Raw genomic sequence first — 21,755 nt, 5'->3', positions numbered from 1 at the left:
ATCTGATAGAATTCAGCTGTGAACCCGTCAGGACCTGGACTTTTTTGGTTGGCAGGCTGTTGATTGTTGCCTCTACTTCAGTCCTTGTTATTGGTCTATTCAGGGTTTCAGCTTCCTCCTGAAAGGTTTAGTCTTGGTAGAGTACAAGTGTTCAGGAATTTATCTATTTCTTCCTGGTTTACTGGTTTATGTGCATAGAGCTGTTTGTAGTAATCTCTGATGGTAGTTTGTATTTCTGTGGGATCAGTGGTGATGTCCCCTTTATCATTTTTTATTGCATCTATTTGATTTTTCTTTCTTTTTTATTAGTCTGGCTAGTGGTCTATTTTGTTGATCTTTTCAAAAAAGCCAGCTCCTGGATTTGATTTTTTGAAGGGTTTTTTGTGTCTCTATCTCCTTCAGGTCGGCTCTGATCTTAGTTATTTCTTGTCTTCTGCTAGCTTTTGAGTTTTTTTGATCTTCCTCCTCTAGCTCTTTCAATTTTGATGATAGGGTATCAATTTTAGATCTTTCCTTGTTTCTCATGTGGGCATTTATTGCTATAAATTTCCCTCTCGACAGTGCTTTAAAGGTGTCCCAGAGATTCTGTTAAGTTGTGTCTTCATTCTGATTGGTTTCGAAGAACATCTTTACTCCTGTCTTCATTTCATTGTTTATCCAGTCGACACTCAGAAGCAAGTTGTTCAGTTTCCAAGTGTTTGTGCAGGTTTGAGTGTGTTTCTTAATCCTGAGTTCTAGTGTGATTGCGCTGTGGTCTGATAGACTCTTTGTTATGATTTCCATTCTTTTGCATTTGCTGATGAGTGATTTGCTTCCAATGATGTGGTCAATTTTAGAGTAAGTGCAATGTGGTGCTGAGAAAAATGTATATTATGTGGGTTTGGGGTAGAGTGTTCTGTACATGTCTATTAGGTCTGCTTGGTCCAGCTCTGCGTTCAAGTCCTGGATGTCCTTGTTAATTTTCTGTCTCGTTGATCTGTCTAATATTAACAGTGGATTGTTGAAGTCTCCCACTACTAATGTGTGGGAGTCTGAATCTCGTTTTAGGTCGTTAAGAACTTGCTTTATGTATCTGGGTGCTCCTGTGTTGGGTGCGTATATATTTAGGATAGTTACCTCTTCTTGTTGGATTGATCCTTTTACCATTATGTAGTGTCTTTCTTTGTCTCTTTTGATCTTTGTTGGTTTGAAGTCCATTTTATCAGAGACTAGGATTGCAACCCCTGCATTTTTTTGGTCTCCATTTGCTTGGTAAATCTTCTTCCATCCCTTTATTTTGAGTCTGTGTGTGTCTTTGTATGTGAGATGGGTTTCCTGAATATAGCACACCGATGGGTCTTTACTTTTTATTCAGTTTGCCAGTCTGTGTCTTTTGATTGGGGCATTTAGGCCATTTACATTCAATGTTACTATTGTTATGTGTGAATTGGATACTGCCATTTTGTTACTGGCTGGTTTTCTTTCCCGTTGCTTGACTCATTTTCTTCATTGCATTTTTGATCTTTGCCAACTGGTTTGCTTTTCCAGTGGCTGGTACTTATTTCTTTCCATGCTTAGTGTTTCTTTCAGGAGCTCTTGTAGAGCAGGTCTGGTGGTGATGAAATCTCTCAGTAATTGTTTGTCCGTAAAGGATTTTACTTCTCCTTCACTTACGAAGCTTAGTTTGGCTGGATATGAAATTCTGGGTTGAAAGTTCTTTTCTTTAAGGATGTTGAAGATTGGTCCCCACTCTCTTCTGGCTTGTAGGGTTTCTGCTGAGAGATCCGCTGTGAGTCTGATTGGCTTCCCTCTGTGGGTAACCCGACCTTTCTCTCTGGCTGCCCTTAGCATTTTTTCCTTCATTTCAACCCTGGTGAATACGACAATTATGTGCCTTGGGGTTGCTCTTCTTAAGGAATATCTGTGGAGTTCTCTGTATTTCTTGAATTTGAATGTTGGACTGCCTTGCTAGGCTTGAGAAGTTCTCCTGGATAATATTCTGGAGCGTGTTTTCCAGCTTGTATTCATTCTCCCCATCATATTCAGGTACACCGATCAAGCGTAGATTAGGTATTTTCACATAATCCCGTATTTCCTGGAGGCCTTGTTCACTTCTTTTCACTCTTTTTTCTCTTGTCTTGCCTTCTCTTTTTATTTCATTGAGCTGATCTTCAACCTCTGATATCCTTTCTTCTGCTTGATTGATTCAGCTATTAAAACTCATGTTTGCTTCACGTAGTTCTCGTGCTGTGTTTTTCAACTCCATCAAGTCGTTTATGTTCTTCTCTAAGCTGGTTATTCTAGTTAGCATTTCATCTAACCTTTTTTCAGGGTTTTTGGTTTCTTTGCATTGCGTTAGAACATGTTCCTTTAGCTCAGAAAAGTTTGTTATTATCCACCTTCTGAAGCCTGTTTCTGTCAGTTTGTGACACTCTTTCTCGGTCATGTTGTGTTCCTGTGTTGTTGAGGAGTTGTTATCTCTTAAAGGAGAAGAGATGTTCTGGTCTTTGATGATTTCATCTTTTTTGTGCTGGTTTTTTCCCATCTTCGTGGATTTACCCGGCTGTGGTGTCAGGGAGCTGCTTGTTGAGGTCGCTTGTCTCCTAAACAACAATTTCTAAGAACAAAGAATCTGCTTGGGAATTCTTAGAACAATTGAGTTTTTCATTTGATAAAATTTTTATATTCTTTTTACTGAAGCACACAAACTTTTTATGTTTCTAAAGACAAATAAGATAACACACTATTTGTTGAGCAAAGAATATTGTATGGTTTTTTTTTTTCTGATGTTTTCCATGTGCTAGTATGTTAGCTGCTAAAATCTGTTTTTTTTAACCAGTAAAACTTGATTAACCTGGTATGTAAATTATTCTAAATACATAGTTGCTTTTTTAAAATGATTAAGTCAATTCAGGCCTTTAGTCAAAGAATGGAGGCGAGCTAGAGCATTAGCTGGCAATAGATCTCAAAAGCTGTTTCCTGAAGTACTCTCTCCTACGTTTGAAAAACATTATGTATTTTTTAAAATCATTCTCTGTACCTGAAGCTTCCTTTAATATATGGGACTGTGTGAATATTGTATTGTATGGAAGTGGTGGATGATTTTGGTGTGTTATTTGGTTGTAAAAACCAGACAGAAACAAAAGAAAGAATTGTCTCTGGGCTGTTTAATTTTTGAACAATTTTGCTAGAAAGAAGTTTTTCTCATGTTATTTAATGACCTATTCATTGGCAGACTTGTCTTCAGATATAGCAGAACTATAAAACACAAAGTAAAATTTAATTGTATCCTTAGGAAAATCTCATTTTATACTAAATATTTATCATGAAATATTGGTGAATATTCAAACTTCCAATTATTTTGACAAATATAATAATAATATAACCCTATGGTTTATCATTACATACAGTCTTTTAGGACTTTTTCTCCATTGCATAGATCTAAGAGTATAATGCAGGAAGCTAAACACAGAATTCAGTGTAAATAGAGAAATTGATATAAAGTTGTCAATTTTAGTAAAATGTTACAAAACAATTTATAATTTTCTATGGTTCCAGATTTTTTTAATCATTTCTTCTTATTATGTTGCAAAGTACTTCATATTTTGTTGGTATTACTTGGAATGCATAACTATAGCTTTTTCCTATGGATAAAGCATTTTAAAATCTGCTTTATTTAAAGCATATTTAAATCTGCACCCAGTTACTCTTTAGAGAAATTGGTTTAGATTTACTCTTAAGTGAACATACTCAATCTTATTTGAAACAAAACTTAAAAGGTAAAATTTTGAGCCACCTTTTAAAAAAAAATCTAAATAGTATTCAGGAAGTATATTCAGACCACTTGAACATTGGTGCTTGTATTTATATTTGAAAGTACCTAGCCAGCACAAATATCCAGGCGTAATGAAACAGCTTGAATTTTAATTTTACTTGCCTAAGACCATCTTAAAAAAGTTTTTACTTTACCAGTCTAGGGAAAGCAACAGTATCCTTAGTGATAGTCCATTATAATAACAATAAAATGTTTTATGATCTAAAAAAATGAAAAATTCTTATATAATAGTAATATATTATCTATAGATTTGTATCTGATCTATAGTCAGATTGAATGTTTTTGTTGTATGAAGTCTCTAAAATACAGAAAGTACAATAGATACAAGACTATTCTTTTCACAACATCCTGTATAATTCACAAAGGAAATACCAGTTCAAAATGAACAGAATAACACTTCATTGGGAATGTAATTTGAATAAACATAAGTCACCTACTAAATTTTCTAAACTTGATGTGTTATGTTCAAGATAATAAAACTTGTCAGACTGAAATGTAACAGTATTTCTTAATGCCATAGCCTGTAAACATGTCAAGAGACAACCTTTTACCAGCACCTGTGTTGTACATTTTATGTTCACAGTGGAATCTGTTCTGTAAGACGATGCAGTGCAACATTGAAAACTTGGTATTTATCCCAGGCAAAATAAAAATGGTCAATAAAGCTGTTCATGTATCCATATCCCCATTTTCCAAAGTACAAAAAATACCTTTCTATTAGAAATGAACTCTTACATCATTTAATCTCATACATTTTCACAAACTTTAGAAGTTACTTTATTTTTAAAGAAAACTTTTATAATCCACAAAGAGGAAATCAAAAAAATACAGTGGGATTCTAGCCAGGCACAGTGGCTCATGCCTGAAATCCTAGCACCTTGGAAGGCCGAGGTGGGTGGATCACTTGAGGTCAGGGGTTCGAGACCAGCTTGGCCAACATGGGAAAACCCCTTCTCTACTAAAAATATAAAAATTAGCCGGGCATGGTGGCATGAGCCTGTAATCCCAGCTACTTGGAAGGCTGAGGCAGAAGTATCGCTTGAACCCAGAAGGCAGAGGCTGCAGTGAGCCAAGATGGCACCACTGCACTCCAGCCTGGGTGATAGCAAGACTCCATCTCAAAGAAAAAAAAAAGGGATTCGTCTTTGATCAAAACAAAAGCTTGCAGTTACTAGTATTAAAAGCAAACACTCAACAAAGTAAAAAGCCCAAACATGTATTTGTACTAAAACCTGAATACACCTACACATTTAAAGGAGCATTTTATTTAGAATTATATTTTCCAATGGAAACTTGAGTAGTGCCACGGGTATTTACATCTTTGACATCACCTTTACCATTCATAGACTACTTAATTTTATAATATGTTTAATTGAAAGGTAAGCTTACTTAACTGTAGAATGATCAGGTTGTTTTAATAGAGAGGAACTTTGGTTTGTTATTCTAATATTTAACAAAATACTCATCTCTTCACAGAATCTACCTGTTACTCGTATTTTGGACAATCTTATGGAGATGAAGTCAAACCCTGTGAGTACCATGTAACATTTTACTTTGTGTAAATTCCTGAATGTGTCAAACTGACTAGTATGAAAGAGAATAAAATCAGATTGAGTTTCTTGTGAGCTTAATCACAGCAGAATACATGAGGGAAAGGAAGAGTCCGTGTTTTCAAAAAGCCTTTTTTAGCCATTATCACAGATTCTTGGAATTGGTTTTCTCAGCTGCTATACCCATTCTAGCCAGCTCTCATTCAAATGTACATTTATACATATCCTATATGTATAATTAAATGTAAAATATATCCTAAGGAACAAATTTCTGTAAATGAAAAAAGAACCAGTGAGCAGCAGTTGATATAGTATGAAAAGTACCAAACCAATTTAATTTTATAAAAGTTAAATTAGGCAAGAAGTGCATGGTAAAAATTTTAAGTGCATCTGTTTAGAGGGCACTAAATTTTGGGGGGCTGAAGAAGTAAATTGACAATGAAATTATTGGATGAATAGACAAATGAGTCAGTTAGTGTTGACTTAAAGAATGGGTTTCTAAGCAATCTGTTTGTAATTCAAGAAAGGAATGTAAAAATCATCACAATCTGTTTCATAAAACATCCCATCCTGTTACTGTCACAACCAGAAGGTGGTTATTACCACAAGAATCTGGAATCAAAAACAGCATGATACTACCCATATCAAAACCCTGGTTTGAGTTGATCTAAATCCCTATAGACTTGGCAGTGAGGCTTAGGATTCCAATCCTGAGAAAGAGTGCGAACAGAATCTTTAAATGAGTGTGACCTTTTTTTGTAATTGTCGAACATGACTGTAATAACGTAAGAAGAAACTAACAAAAACAAGTTTTAAAATTCAGTGGTGTGAAAACAAAGATACAGTGTAATAAAATATCTCAAAAGGGCAATTAATATTATGAAAAGAATGGGAGAATTGTTTATAATGATAAGCTAAAAAGGATTAGATTCTTCCATCTGGGAATCAATACAGATAAAGTGGTATACAATGAAATAATGATAGACTTTATCACTACATCCTAGAATACATGAAAAAAGACTAAGAGAGGAATACATTTATGACTAATTATCTTAGAGAATACTGCTTCATAATAGGCAGTAAACTTCCAGGAACTATTATGCCAAGCAACTATAAAGATTAAAAATATAAGTAAATGCAAAAATTTAGACAGATACCAAATATACAGGGGGTTAAGAAATTTTGATATTGTCCAGGTGCAGTGGCTCACACCTGTAATCCCAGCACTTTGGGTGGCCAATGCCAGTGGATCACTTGAGCTCAGGAGTTTGAGACCAGCCTGGGCCACGTAGTGAAACACCATCTCTACAAAAAGTAAAAAATATTACCTGGGTATGGTGATGTGCACCTGTAGTCCCAGCTACTCAGAAGGCTGAAGTGGGAGGATTACTTGAGCTCAGGAGGTTGAGGCTGCAGTGAGCCAAGGTTGTACCACTGCAGTCCATCCTGGGTGACAGAATGAGACCCCGTCTCAAAAAAAGAAAACAGAATTTATGATATTTTGTTACCGTCCCTAATCTTGAAGTTGAGATGAAAAATAATGACAATAATAATGATGATAGCTAACATTTATTGAGTACTTATTATGTGCCGGAAATCATTCAAAGCATTTTTCAGTGTCTCACGCGTGTAATCCTAGCACTTTGGGATGCTGAAGCAGGCAGATCAGTTGAGGTCAGGAGTTCAAAATCAGCCTGGCCAACATGGTGAAACCCCCTGTCTACAAAAATACAAAACATTAGGGGGGGCATGGTGGCACACACCTGTAATCCCACCTCTCTAGAGGCTGAGGCAGGAGAATTGCTTGAACCTGGGAGGCAGAGTTTGCAGTGAGCCAAGATCACACCCACGGCACTCCAGCCGGGGTGACAGAATGAGACTCTGTCTCCAAAAAAAAAAGCATTTTTCACCTATTATCTCATTAGGACTTTCTGAGAAAAGTACTAGTATTATTATCATTTTCTTTTTATAGATGAGGACACTGTAGTACAATGAAGTCAGGTTAACTTGCCCAAGGACACATAGCTAATAATGGCAGACCTGGGATTTTAACCAAAGGCCAAGTTTTTTTTTTTTTTTTACTATTATGCTGTATTGATTAGGGCAAAAATCATTCCATTCATGGAATCACAGAACTGTAGAGTTAAAGACACATAAGTCATCTTAACAATGTAGGAGAGACAACCAAGAAATGTTGTGACTTCAAGTCACACTACTTTTAGTAACAGAATTGGAACCAGAAACCTACTACTGCTATATTCCTGCCTGGTGCTCATTCCAACATACATCCACATTTCTCTGCCATAAACACACGGATGGCTACATTGTGGATCTTACTGAAATGTTTCTCTAAGCTAAGAAAGTATATAGATCAGTTCCCTTGACTTTCACTTTATAACTCAAGGCATATTATTGCAGACAGATTCTTTTTACTTAATTGGAAAAAGTAACTTTTTCTGTTTTGAAAGCATTTTTTATCTGCTAGATGAGGCGGCTATCTGCATTCTCATCCTTCTCGTGTTCCCAGATGGACAAACTGATTTGGAGGCAATGAAGAGATTAGCAAAATGCTAAAGGGATTAGCAAAGTATACTAAGTTAGACCTGACAAATAATCTTGATTGTATCCATTTAAAATGCTGTAATCTAATTCTAGATGCATTTTTATCAGTTCATTTATTAAATGTTCATTTCTTAATTGAATAAATTAAAATTAAGGCAAGATATCAGATAGGTTATCTTGCCTTATAAGTCTGACTGGTAGTGGTTTCTGGAGCAAAGTGTTGAAAGATCCTTACACTACATTTGGGTTTACTGAGAGTGCTATGATTGATTAGCAGTGTCCACCATTGGGTATAGGACTAAATAGTGGCAACATATATAATGTATTTGTCATGAGCCAGGTTTTGGTAGGACTGTCAACGCTCCAGAAAAGAATTAGTTTCTCTGACATGGTAGTTAAGAACTTGGGCATTGAAATTAGACTGCCTGGGTTTAAACCCTATAGTTCCCATACTTACTAGTCATGTGACTAGTTATGTAACTTTTCTAAAGTTACATAACTTTTCCGTGCCCCAAACTGCCAATCTAAAAAAAATGAGGGAAACAGTTACGACCTGATAGACCGTTATTGGGATTGAGTAACTTCATCTAAAGTGCTTAGAATAAAGGTTATCGCATACATAGTAAGTGCTCATTAAGTATTAGGGGTGGTTGTACATTCCACAAAATTGATAGATTCATTAAAATAGGATACTCTAAGCCAAACTGTGACCTTCTAAAGAGAAATTCTACAGTCATGGTTAAGTTCTATTTTTTTTTTTAATAGGAAACTGATGACTATAGATATTTTGATCCCAAAATGCTGCGGGGTAATGACAGGTAAGCAGCTTTTGTCTTCTTTAACTTATTGTGGATTTTTCCCCTCAATAATGGAAATAATTGATTTATTATAAAATAGTACTGCTTATTATTAAAAATCCATACTATATGGAAAACCTGTAAGAAAACAGTATGTATAATCTCATTGTCCAGAGATATCTCTAGTAATGATACTTAGCATTTACATGTTTTTCCTTCCGAATACATACACACCCAAATCCATTCAGATGTCTACTGGTTTTTTTATCAAATGGTGGAGGTATTAGAAACTAATTGTGGGTGAGGGAAATTTGGATAACATCTATTTTTACATGAATATTATTGAACCAATTGAAAAAATAGGAGCTTTAGATTGGATACCAGTTGTTTGGGTTTTTTTTATTTAACTGCTCCATAAAATTAAAGTCTCTGGGAACCATTGCTATATAACACCTTGTGGCAATGAAACATTCTATAAATTCTGCATTTTACCGTAGACATTAGATGGTAAGATATTCTCATGGATATTAATTTTCATGATTAACAGTGGTATGAAAAATAGCCTACAAGATACAGAAAAAGAATAGGCAGAATTGTGGGGGAAATAATAACTGCCTGGAATGATTTGCCTGTAGTACTGAAACTTAGTTGAAGCTAGTTTCTTGCCTGTGCCTTATGTTTGGGATCTTCAGAATTTTACATTTGCTCTATCTCAAGCTTTCATATCTTTGTAGATGGTATGAAAATAATCTAGTCGCTAGATTAAATTGCTTGATAACTTGAAATGTTATCCTTTCCTGAATTTACCAGAAATGCCACCAAAATTGCATAAGAACTGCTAATAGCAGCTGCTGTTGGCAAGAGAGAATCTGACAAAGAATGGATTATGGAAAGGGGGATGAGGATTGACTACTAATGGGTACAGGGCTTCTCCTAGGGGTGATAAAAATGTTCTGAAATTAGACAGTGATGGTTGTAAAACTCTGTAAATATATTAAAAACCACTGATTGTATACTCTACAACAGTGGATTAGCAACTTTCCTATATTGATGATTCTCCAGCTTACATTTTTTCCCTCCTTGCATTTAGCTAACAAGTAGATACACAACCCTCAGTATGCTTGGGTTCCTCATCTATGGATTCAGCCAACCAGGGTTCAGAATATTTGGGGGGAAAAACAGACATGAACATGTACAGGCCTTTTTTTTTTCTTGTGTTTATTCTCTAAGCAATACCTAATACAATGTAAACTATATAGTTTGTTATATTGTTTACATAGCATTTACATTGTATTAGGTATTACAAGTAATCTAGAGATTAAAATATATGGGGAGATGTGTGTAAGTTACATGCAAACACTACACCATTTTACATAAGGTACTGGAGCATCTGTGGACTTTGGTTCTACGGGGGGTCCTGGAACCCAAGGTAGAACTTAATGGAACTTCATGGATACCAAGGGAGACTGTATTGGGCTTCTTGGTAATTTACTGAGAAATGTTTATTCCTAAATGCAATTTATGCATGGTAATGAGAAGGAATATTAGCATTGATAAGACAGATAAGCTTAGAGTTTCATTTTTAACAGAGCCTTCTCCTGTGCTATCCCATCACAGTTAAATCTTGGTGATTAATAACTAGTAATACTATTCTATTTCAGTCTTACCCCTCCTCATCCATGTCTTCTCTTAAAGGAACTTAAACACTGAAGAGGCATTTCAGTTAGGTGGACTTGTAGCTTCTTCTATGGAATATTCAGACAGGTCATAAAAATAAGGAAAAGATGACAGAACTGTTTAATCAGCCTCTGAACAATTAAGTGAAGTTGTAATTGCCCTCTTTTCTCAGTTGAGATTTTCAAAAATTACTTTTGGGGAAAATCTAAGTTGTCTTTGTAAGTCATACTGTACAGCCTGTTTTAGCACTCAAAACAAATGTAAGTCTAGGCTTGCAAAAGCTTTGAAAAATATCTTTATTATATATATTTTTTAAATACTTTGGTGTCTAAGGGATCTTTATTAAGAAATAAGCTACAGCAAAATTCAGATCCTTCCTTCCATTCCCTCTTTGCTTCCTGTTATTCTTCCTATAGATAATTTATAGTATTTCCACAAATGTAGATACCCACAAACTATATATAATATTGAGTGTGGTAAAAATTTACCGCATAAAATATATGCTTTATCCTTTCACTGTATACCCAGATTTCCACTCCTCCTCATGGGAGCTGCTGCTCAGTCATCTAGAATTTTATTTTAAAGTAATAGGTTGCCCCATTTCCTTTTAGACTCTGAGATACCTCCCTCTTCTAGCTTCTTTATATCAATCTCAGGTCACTACCCAGCTCTGCAAAATTAAAGGACCCACTCTAAGAAGGTGAAGGAGGTAAACTGTGAATACCTATCTAATAGTGCATGTGTGTGTATTTCCTATACCTGTTGTATCCATAATAAAAGCCATGGGTGAAATTTTCAGTACAGTTTTTCTTTATTGCAGCTCAGTTCCCAGAAACAAAAATCCATTCCAAGAGGTAAGTTTCTTATAAAAATTCTCTGTCCTACAAAGGAAAGATGAAAGGTGACCAAGCAGTCTTGATGACTATCTTTGTCCGAAACATGGCTTTGTGATGATTAGTGTATGGTAATTTTGATAAATCCAGTTGTGTACACCCAAGATTCTTTTAAAAAAATGTAATCTAGCAATTATATTTTTCTCATTTATAGAGCTGCTTATATTTATAATATTTTAAGCTTAAAAATAACTGACAATTCACAGGAAATGAAGTCTTTAAGATTGCAGTGAGAGTTTTACATGTGTGGAAACTTTCTGAAATTGGATTCCAAACATTTGTGACGATAATGACTGTGTTTTCATTTGAAATACAAAGAAGCATCTCAGTAAAAAAGACAGTAAATAATATATATTGGAAATTATATAAATGCTAGGTTTTCTAATTTTTCCTGACTACAATAAATAACCCTAAATTCAAAAATGTCCTTTGGAGAAAGCCCTTTAGATTTGGTATTACCTAATTGAAGAATACAGTTATTTTTCTCTAAATTGTTTCTGAAAAATCTCTTCTTCATACAACTCAAAAGACATTAGAAATTTATAGACTTTTTCAAAAGAAATTTCTTAATTAAAATAGCATCAGGTGCTTAGAATATGACTTTTGGCTAGCATTTTTTAACCTTAATTTTAGAATAGGTCTCAGACTAAAAACCATGTTGCTTTTTTTTTTCTGTTTGCATTTTAGGCCATTGTTTTTGTGGTGGGAGGAGGCAACTACATTGAATATCAAAATCTTGTTGACTACATAAAGGTACATTTTATTTAGCCTTTTTATTCTGTTGTTAGATGGTTTTATAGGTAGAACACTAGCATCCTCTGATGGCTATCCTGATCCTTCTATAACTTATTTTCTAAAAGGTAGTTTTAAAATCATGCATATATGATTTTTAAATGTTCATTGTTTTCCTATTTCCATCACATTCATTTCCGGCCCTAAATTGTACGTAATCTAGAAAACAATGTATCTTATTGATATAATGCACTTTCCAGCCACCTGTCTTAATATAACTTCAAATGCTTAGACACCTCAAGCAAGCTCTTCCAAACAAAAAAAACTCTCTCAGTGAAATGATTCACAAAACTTATTGATCTGAATAATATGCACTTTACTCCTATCCTGTTAACTTAAATCAGCAACATATGTCTAACAAACTTGAAGTGTCTGGTTTTTTTTCAGCAAACAGGAGCTATGGAGTTAGCAAATGAAGGGGAGTGCAGGGAGTGGCAGACAGCTAAGCAAAAAGGAAGGAAGGGGTATAATTTGAAGAAGAAAAACACTATTAAAAATTCAGGGGCAACATAATTTGCTGTTTTTAGAATGTCATTTTGTAATCTTCATTTATTCACTTAACATTAAATAATGATCATTCTTTATGTCCTTATTTCATGTATTGCTTTAATAATGGTAGAGGGTTATAGTAGAGTGAAGACAAAAAACCACAGGCAGATGTCACAGAGCTCCAAAACAAGTAACTATTCTTAGGATTCCATCTTAGTTTCATAGGAGACACTTCATCTTTGCATTATGAACCACCAAGATGTGTGTGAGATACCTTGGTTTCAGAAGAGCCCTAGTCTTGCACAAAGGTGTTTTATTTTTTTAAGTTCAGGGGTACAAGTGCAGTTTTGTTACACAGGTAAAGTTGTGTCATGGGGTTCGTTGTACAGATTATTTCATCACTCAGGTATTAAGCCTAGTACCCATTAGTTATTTTTCCTGATCCTTTCCCTCCTCCCACCCTCCACCTTCCAAAAGGCCTCAGTGCGTGTTGTTCCCCTCTAATGTGTCCATGTGTTCTCATCATTTAGCTCCCACTTATAGAACATGCAGTATTTGGTTTTCTGTTCCTGCATTAGTTTGCTAATGATAATGGCCTGCAGCTCCATCCATCCTCCTGCAAAGGACATGATCTTATTCTTTTTTATGCCTGCATGGTATTCCATGGTGTATATGTACCACATTTTCTTTATCTAGTCTAACATGGATGGACATCTATCTAGGTTGATTCCATGTCTTTGCTATCGTGAATAATGCTGCGATGAACATACATGTGTATGCATCTTTATAATAGAATGATTTATATTCTTTTCGGTATATACCCAGTAATGAAATTACAGGGTTGAATGGCATTTCCATCTTTAAGTCTTTGAGGAATCGCCATACTATCTTCCTCAATGGCTGAACTAATTTACAGTCCCACCAGTGTTCCAAAAGGGGATGTGTATAAGTGTTCCTTTTTCTCCAAAACCTCACCAGCATCTTAAAAAGTAATCATTCTAACTGGTGTGAGATGGTATCTCACTGTGGTTTTATTTGCATTTCTCTAATGATCAGTGATGTTGACCATTTTTTCATATGATTGTCGGCCACATGTACGTCTTCTTTTGAAAAATATCTGTTCATATCCTTTGCCCACTTTTTTATGGATTTGTTTTGTTTTGTTTTTGAGATAGAGTCTTGCTCTGTCACCCAGGCTGGCATGCAGTAGCACCATCCCAGCTCACAGCAACCTCTGCCTTCCAGGTTCAAGCAATTCTCCTGCCTCAGCCTCCCAAGTAGCTGGGATTACAAGCACACACCACCACACCCAGCTAATTTTTGTATTTTTAGTAGAGATGGGGTTTCACCATGTTGGCCAGGCTGGTCTCGAGCTCCTGACCTCAAGTGATCCACCCCCATCAGCCTCCTAAAGTGCTGGGATTACAGGTATGAGCCACCACACTTGGCCTGGGGTAGTTTTTTCTTGTAAATTTAAGTGCCTTATAGATGCTGGATATTAGACCTTTGCTGGATGCATAGTTTGCACAAAGTTTCTACCATCCTATAGGTTTGCTGTTGTTGATAGTTTCTTTGGCTGTGTAGAAGCTCTTTAGTTTACTTAGATCCTATTTGGTCAATTTTCGCTTTTATTGCAGTTGCTTTTGGTGTCTTCGTCATAAAATCTTTGCCCATTCCTATGTCCGAATGATATTGCCTAGGTTGTCTTCCAGGGTTTTTATAGTTTTGGGTTTAAGTCTTTAATTCATCTTGAGTTGATTTTTGTATACGGTGTAAGGAAGGGGTCCAGTTTGAGTTTTCTGCATATGGCTAGCCAGTTTTCTTAGCACTATTTATTGAATAGGAAGTCCTTTCTCCATTGCTTGTTTTTGTCAGGTTTGTCGAAGATCAGATAGTTGTAGGTATGCAGTCTTATTTCTTGGTTCTGTTTTGTTTGATTGGTCCATAGGTCTGTTTTGGTACCAGTACTATGCTGTTTTGGCTACTGTAGAGCTCTATAGTATAGTTTGAAGTCGGGTAACATGATGCCTCTAGCTTTGTTCTTTTTCTTAGGATTGCCCTGGTTATTTTGGCTCTTTTTTGGTTCCATGTGAATTTTAAAACAGTTTTCTCTCTAGTTCTATGAAGAATGTCAATGGTAGTTTAATAGGACTAGCACTGAATCTATAAATGGCTTTGGGCAGTATGGCCATTTTAATGATATTTCTTCTTCCTATCCATGAGCATGGATGTTTGTTTTTCCATTTGTTTGTGTTATCTCCAATTTCTTTGAGCAGTAGTTTATAGTTCTTGTAGAGATCTTTCACTTCCCTAGTTAGCTTTATTCTTTTTGTGGCAATTGTGAATGGAAGCTTGTTCCTGATTTGGCTCTCGGCTTGACTGTTACTGGTGTATAGGAATGCTAGGGATTTGTGCACATTGATTTTATATCCTGAGACCTCGCTGAAGTTGTTTATCAGCTTAAGAAGCTTTTGGGCTTAGACCATGGGCTTTTCTAAGTAAAAGATCACATCATCTACATACAGGGACAATTCAATTTCCTGTCTTCCTATTTGGATATCCTTTATTTCTTTCTCTTGCCTGATTGCCCTGGCCAGAACTTTGAATACCATGTTGAATAGGAGTGGTCAGAGGGGACATCCTTGTCTTGTGCCAGATTAATATTTCTCTAGTTTCAGAGCCAAAATTAGGTTGCATGACCAGGCTCAAAAGCAGAAACCAAGGGAACATGACAGGAACCAGATGCAAACCATCTCTATAAACAGTGCTGACAAGCTAGTACAAGTTGCCCCCTAGTCTTGACCCTAGCACAAGACAATATTCATCACTAGTTAGAACATTTCATTCAGGTTTGGCCAACGGTTAGCAACATGACTGGTTCCAGGTGTTCCCAGGGATAAACACATGGTTGCAATAGACACTTTTGCATTCCACACGCTCTTACCCTTGGTTAAGCTTTTTTAGTCACTTGTCATCATTCTTCTTTTGGCAACTTTTACATTATATAACAGAAAAACGAGAAAATAAACACCAAAATACTAATCATTTGTGTAGTAACTCAAGTAGATTATAACTTTAAAAAAAATTGAAGTTTACCAGATAGTCTAGTGAAAACTTGTTCTTAATAATGTACCAGCTTGACAGTTTTACCTCTACCACAGAACGATGAATTTTATGAAATTGTATAACAATTATTAACTAAATCTAGTTCATTTCTCTGATAATCTGGTCTTTTACCAGAAGACCTTGTAGGGGTTTTAATTCAGTTTCCTAATACATTTGCTCATTCATCTGGTCATAGGAATTGTTCATATGAATCTCACCAATGATACCAGTATTGTACCAAATAGCAATTACATTATGATTCGGTTTGCTTACTAAATTTTTTTTCATCTTTCTCGACAAAATCAGCTCTTGTTCTTATACTAAAATGTTGTAATTGACTGAGGCACCATAAGTTTCCCATAAATTCATTCTTTTTGCTTACTCTGCCAAGATACCAGGCCATTTTCCTTGCACTACTTTGGCTTTTAATTGAGGAGCATACTTAATCCTTCTGGAGTTTGTGTGCATGTGTCTTCCCATCTTTATGTAACTAACTGTTGAGTTCTATCATTTTTCCAGGCTTCTTGCCACCATTTCCCTTCCTCCTGAAATAACATTTCTTGTAAACAACCAATACAGGTCATTAAGTCGTCTCTCTCAGTATGTCTCTTTTCATTAAAGGCAAATTGGGCTTACCATAGGACTCATAAAACTGTGCCAGTGTTTCTGCCCAGATTGGTTTAACCACCAAATATGTTGTTGCCATTGAGTTTTTATTGCTTGAATATAGTTCGAATATATCTTTTGGATCCAAAATCTTTCAGGAACTTTTTGAAAGATGGTAGGGGAGGAAAGACAAGAGTTTTCAGTTCCCCTAGGCAGTGTCATATGAGTAGTAATTATTCCCAAAAATACTTAAGTCTGTAATTATTCTCAGCAAAAAATCAGGACTATCAGCGGCAAGTGTGTAAGACCACCAAGTTATCCTTTACTTGGTTTCAGTACCAAGAATTTTTTAACTTCAGTTAGTGCCTTCCACCCACAGAAACAAGGTACATAGGCATTAGAGCATGACTAGTTGGAAATGCAGCAGTTATTTATTTTATGTCCAGAAAGGTGTTTCTGGACACCTTTCTTAACAAATTATAACTGTGTTTAATAGTCACATGGTAGTCTGTGACTTCGTTGTTGAACAAAATCATTTGTGTGCATTTGAGAGACAACAGTGTCCTAACTTTCCCTCCCAAAAGTGGTCCTCTACAGTAGATAAAACCAATGGGAGCCAAAAGACAAGCATTACAGTTATTCTGTGTTTATCCTCAAGATGTTATTAGCATCATCATGATTCAGATAAAATTCTGCATATTAAATTATTCTTAAATCTCCTGCAACCCAATCTTAGATAGAATATTCTCTTGCTCTCAGCCTCTTACAAGATACCAAGATAATGTTAACTTTCTCTTTTTGCATTATTTACTTATTGGCTCCCTTTCTGAGAATAAAGAATTTTCCTCCTTTCCCTTGTCATTAGTTTTTTACCCAGACCTTTACCCCTGAGTTAGGGTACCATCAAATTCGGCAAGAGGACTTACCAATGGCACCGACAGCAATGTGACACTGGCCGTGCTTTTCCCCTTCGTCCATTCCCAGTCACATGAAGTTGGGGTGGATAACTGCAAGTTTACAGGACTGTCTTGTCCACATGTGAGGAAAGATGCAAAAAAACATTAATTCCCGGCTTAGATAGGGGAAAATAAAAACAGTCCATTCCATCATTCCTCAGACAGTTATACTTAGAGGTATTATCTTCATGTTTTTTCATTTTTATCTTTAATTTCTTTCAATATTTTGTAGACTTCGGAGTATATTTTTATGCTCTTCTGAAAACCATTTTCTTAAGTTCATTTTTTTATTCCAAATATATAAAAATTCAACTGATTTTTAGGTTGATCTTATGTTTTACAGCCTTGCTAAGTTTATTAGTTCTTATTGTTTTTAATGAATTTTTAGAAATTTTATGTACAAGATCATGCTGTCTATAAAGAGAGATAGTTTTACTTCTTTTCTATCTGGAATGTTGTTGTTTTTTTTTTTTTTTTTTTTTTCTGCAACTGCCTTGGCTAGGACCTTCAGTGCCTTATTCAATAGAAGAGGCAAGAGCAGACATCCTGTCTTCTTTCTGATCATAGGGGTAAAGCATCTAGTCTTTGACCATTATATTATATATCTCATTATGTTATTCATAGATGCCCTTTAGATCCATAAATGTTTAGTAGCTACTAAGCCCCCTAGTTTAATTGTCCTGAGAGGATTTTTGAATCCCTTTTAGTCTTAGTTTTCTTTTGTCCTGAATAATCCTAATCTTTTCCCTACCATTCAGCCGTATTAAGAAGGAAATGAGCTAATAGGTCTGTGACAGCCATCCTCACATCATTAGAAACCTGTGTCAGTACAGTCTGCATGAAGCTAAACATAAGAATGACTATGCCGGGAGGCCGAGGCGGGTGGATCACGAGGTCAAGAGATCAAGACCATCCTGGTCAACATGGTGAAACCCCGTCTCTACTAAAAAATACAAAAAATTAGCTGGGCATGGTGGTGTGTGCCTGTAATCCCAGCTACTCAGGAGGCTGAGGCAGGAGAATTGCCTGAACCCAGGAGGCAGAGGTTGCGGTGAGCCGAGATCGCGCCATTGCACTCCAGCCTGGGTAACAAGAGTGAAACTCCGTCTCAAAAAAAAAAAAAAAAAAAAGAATGACTATGCCTACATGAGACTTGCAATACAGAATTAATTAACATGGTCCTTGGTTTATACCAGCCCATAACATAAGGGGCAAGTGCCAGAAAATACTGCTATACATCTATTTTGTATAACTCTGGTATAATTGGTAAAAATAATTTGACTGATTTTATTAAAACATTTGGTAATACTAATCTTGATGAATTGGGATCTTGATTTAAAACCACCACAAGGTATTCTCTTGATGGAAGGTGATTGGTTGGAGAAAGAACTACACTGAGTTAAGTAATTTTATATTGAATCAATATATTGGTACATTCCATAAAGTTTAAATTTTTTTTTTTTGAGACAGAGTCTCGCTCTGTTGCCCAGGCTGGAGTGCAGTGGCGCCATCTTGGCTCACTGCAACTCTGCCTCCCGGGTTCAAGCGATTCTCTTGCCTCAGCCTCCTGAGTAGCTGGGATTACAGGTGTGTGCCACCATGCCTAGCAGCTAATTTTTGTATTTTTAGTAGAGATGGGGTTTCACCATGTTAGCCAGGCTAGGCTCGAACTCCTGAGGCCGTGATCTTCCCACCTTGGCCTCCCAAAGTGCTGGGATTATAGGTGTGAGCCACTGCGCCCAGCCCATAAAGTTCAATTTCTAACTGAGAGAGGAAGTAAAGGATTCGTCAAGCTTGTACGTGATGAAGAACAAGTTTGCACTGGAATGTTTGATAAACTACGTTTCTTTATATTACACCTACACTTCATTGGATGGCTAAAAATGATTAGAAAAGAATGATGATGAGTAATTTGGTTGAGAAAGCTTGGCCCAAGGTAGGGACTGTACGAGTCAGAATTAATCTCAGCTGGGCTACTGTACCCCTGTGCTTATCTCTAAGAATGCCGGGATCCATGGTGCTGATATTTAGCCAAACCTGAATAAAGTTAACTAGTGATGAATTCCAGTCCTGGGCTAGAGACTAAGATAAACCAGAGGGCAACTTGCGGTGGCTTGCCAGCATTGTTTAATAGAAAATGTAAAGATTGATTGATTTTACATTTTTCACCTAGTTTTTGTCATGTTCCCTTGGTTTCTGCAGTTGAGCCTGATTTTGCCTACCTGACCAGAGAGACATAAAAGACCTCTCCTTGAACAAGAATCGGGTTCCCCTGGGAGCTATGTCTAGAAGTTCTGGACCCCTCTAATGTTTCCCTGTGCTTGCTTTCTTCTTGTATACTGTAACCTCTACCTTTATTAATGCCTGTTAGCCACAAGAATCCCAATTATATGACCCATATACCATCTTATTTCGAAAAAAAATCTGAGTTGTGGCTTTTATTTATTCTCAGAGATGGCCATTTGGACATATATTCAGCCAACAATGTTTGATCAGCTTACACATCACAGAGTTGTGTTACAAATTTACCTTCAAGTTCACAATACATACAAGAAATTAGCAAATCGTTAGTAGAGATTTGGCTGTTGTGATTGGCTTCCAGCATTGTAACTGTGACTTTTATTCCTGATTTTGACAGTGTGGAATGAGATGTATTAACTTACAAACACTGTGTTGCTCAAGTGAGACTAAAAGCACAATCCATGCTACCTGCACCATAGCCCACTTTCAGCATAAAGAAACTCAAATGTATTCTTCAAGTAGTACGCAGCCTACATTGGAAGAATGTTCTAAGATTGTATGGGTAACTGTTGCTCCTGTGAAATATGACAGTCATCAGATTCCTTCTATTTTGAGTGTAATAGGAAATGGCACCAACAGTGTGCCATAATACCTATTTTGAGGGACAAAAAAACCATGCCCATTTCACCACTTTGTTCCTCTTTATTTCATGCAGTTTTAGGTTGATGTGTACACTAAAATCCAACACTATCCCCAAGAAAGACTGTCAAGAATTACCAAAAAAAGTAGCATATTAATCTCTTTTCCTGGGAATATTGAATATATTTCTTGTTACTTACTTGTATCTAAGTTCTGACTGATTTTTGCAGGGGAAACAAGGCAAACACATTTTATATGGCTGCAGTGAGCTTTTCAATGCTACACAGTTCATTAAACAGGTAAAGTACACCTTTGTTGTTTGTTTCTGTTAACATACCCCACGTTGCTATTGGTATTGTTCAAAAGAGAGAAAGAAAACCACTTACTCACCTGAACCAGCTGAAACCAAAAGCCATACAGCTATACCAAGATAGGCATTGCCATGGACAACTAAGAAGAAAACCTTGATAATACTGTTTCCAGTAGGACTTTACGCATCCTTCCAGAGCTGAAAGCCTTTTCTGTGGCTTTTAATGATCCTTTAGAAATACAAAAATATATGAAAACTGTCAGTAGTCTGTCACTCATGACATTTCTCTTTACATTTTCACAAAGTTAATACTAATTTTTTTCATTCCCAGGGTTTTTGTTTTACATCATCAGTTAACATTACCTAATAATGTTTACATTTCTTTGCTATGATGATGTTTATTGCAATTCTATTTTCTTTTCTTTTTCTTGGTAGAGACGGTCTCTCGCTATGTTGCCCAGGTTGGTCTTGAACTCCTGGCCTCAAGTGATCCTCCCGCCTCAGCCTCCCAAGTAGCTAGGATTACAGGCATGAGCCACTGTGCCCAGCCTTCAGTTTTTAAATATCTACAAATGTTTTACATTTGAGTCAGTGATAAACATTAGGAAGTGTAATTTCTTAAAGGGTTTACAAGTATGTTTGAATACTTCTTTTGTGCTCTTTTTAAAAAGTTTTATGTATGATTTTGTGTTTTATTTTGTTTCAGTTGTCACAACTTGGACAAAAGTAACACAGAAGAACCTTACTATGATAATCTACTTGGAATGTGGATAAATGTAAAAAGAAAAGTTATGTTTCCTTCTCTATAACAGTGTCCTAACAGTGAAATTGAGAGTTATTTGCTAATTTTTAAGGAAATTCTATACTTAATATGTATTGATTAAAAGAATAAAACATTTCAGAAATAAAATTTCAGCATTGTTCATTTTCTCTCCTGTTTGATAAATGAGAAAGTTCTTCGGAAGTAAGGAAAGCTCCATCTGACTATAATATTAAAATATTAATAATAGGTTATGATTGAAGTTGATGACATTTTAAGATTATCATATACAGATTTTATTTGATTGGTTCACGAGTCCCCTACTTGTATGCATTTTAATTGTACAACTACTTTCTCATAGTTTTTTGGTATCCATGTTGCCTCTAGATTTTAGATGGAGATTTTAAGCCACTTTAATGTCTCTTCTTCTGGCACACATATGTACGTACGTTTTATCACATAAAGTCCCTCCTTCATGTAATGGTGATGAAGGCAACAATAACATGATTTGGAATGGACAAATACAAAACGTTCATTGCATGAAGTTCTAAATAATATTGATTC

At 35.9% G+C, this 21,755-nt stretch overlaps 1 protein-coding gene across 4 annotated transcripts in view; it reads left to right on the top strand.

The window, feature by feature from the left end:
• Positions 1-21,341, top strand: part of SCFD1 (sec1 family domain containing 1) — a 99,292-nt gene extending 77,951 nt beyond the window's left edge. For all 4 annotated transcript variants that reach the window (XM_012468361.2, XM_012468346.2, XM_012468366.3 and 1 more), the window contains 6 exons: positions 5,291-5,344; positions 8,692-8,744; positions 11,221-11,254; positions 11,981-12,046; positions 20,352-20,420; positions 21,138-21,341. In XM_012468361.2, coding sequence (XP_012323784.1) covers positions 5,291-5,344; positions 8,692-8,744; positions 11,221-11,254; positions 11,981-12,046; positions 20,352-20,420; positions 21,138-21,161 — 300 coding nt within the window. In that variant the 3' untranslated portion in view covers positions 21,162-21,341. The remainder of the gene's footprint in view (positions 1-5,290; positions 5,345-8,691; positions 8,745-11,220; positions 11,255-11,980; positions 12,047-20,351; positions 20,421-21,137) is intronic.
• The last annotated feature ends 414 nt before the right edge of the window (positions 21,342-21,755 follow it).

This window comes from Aotus nancymaae, unplaced genomic scaffold (genome assembly GCF_030222135.1).
Source record: "Aotus nancymaae isolate 86718 unplaced genomic scaffold, 86718_ANA_hifiasm-v0.15.2.pri h1tg000011l, whole genome shotgun sequence".
Classification (NCBI taxonomy): domain Eukaryota; kingdom Metazoa; phylum Chordata; class Mammalia; order Primates; family Aotidae; genus Aotus; species Aotus nancymaae.
The sequence above is the reverse complement of the archived record's forward strand: the minus strand, read 5'-3'. Positions and strand labels throughout refer to the sequence as shown.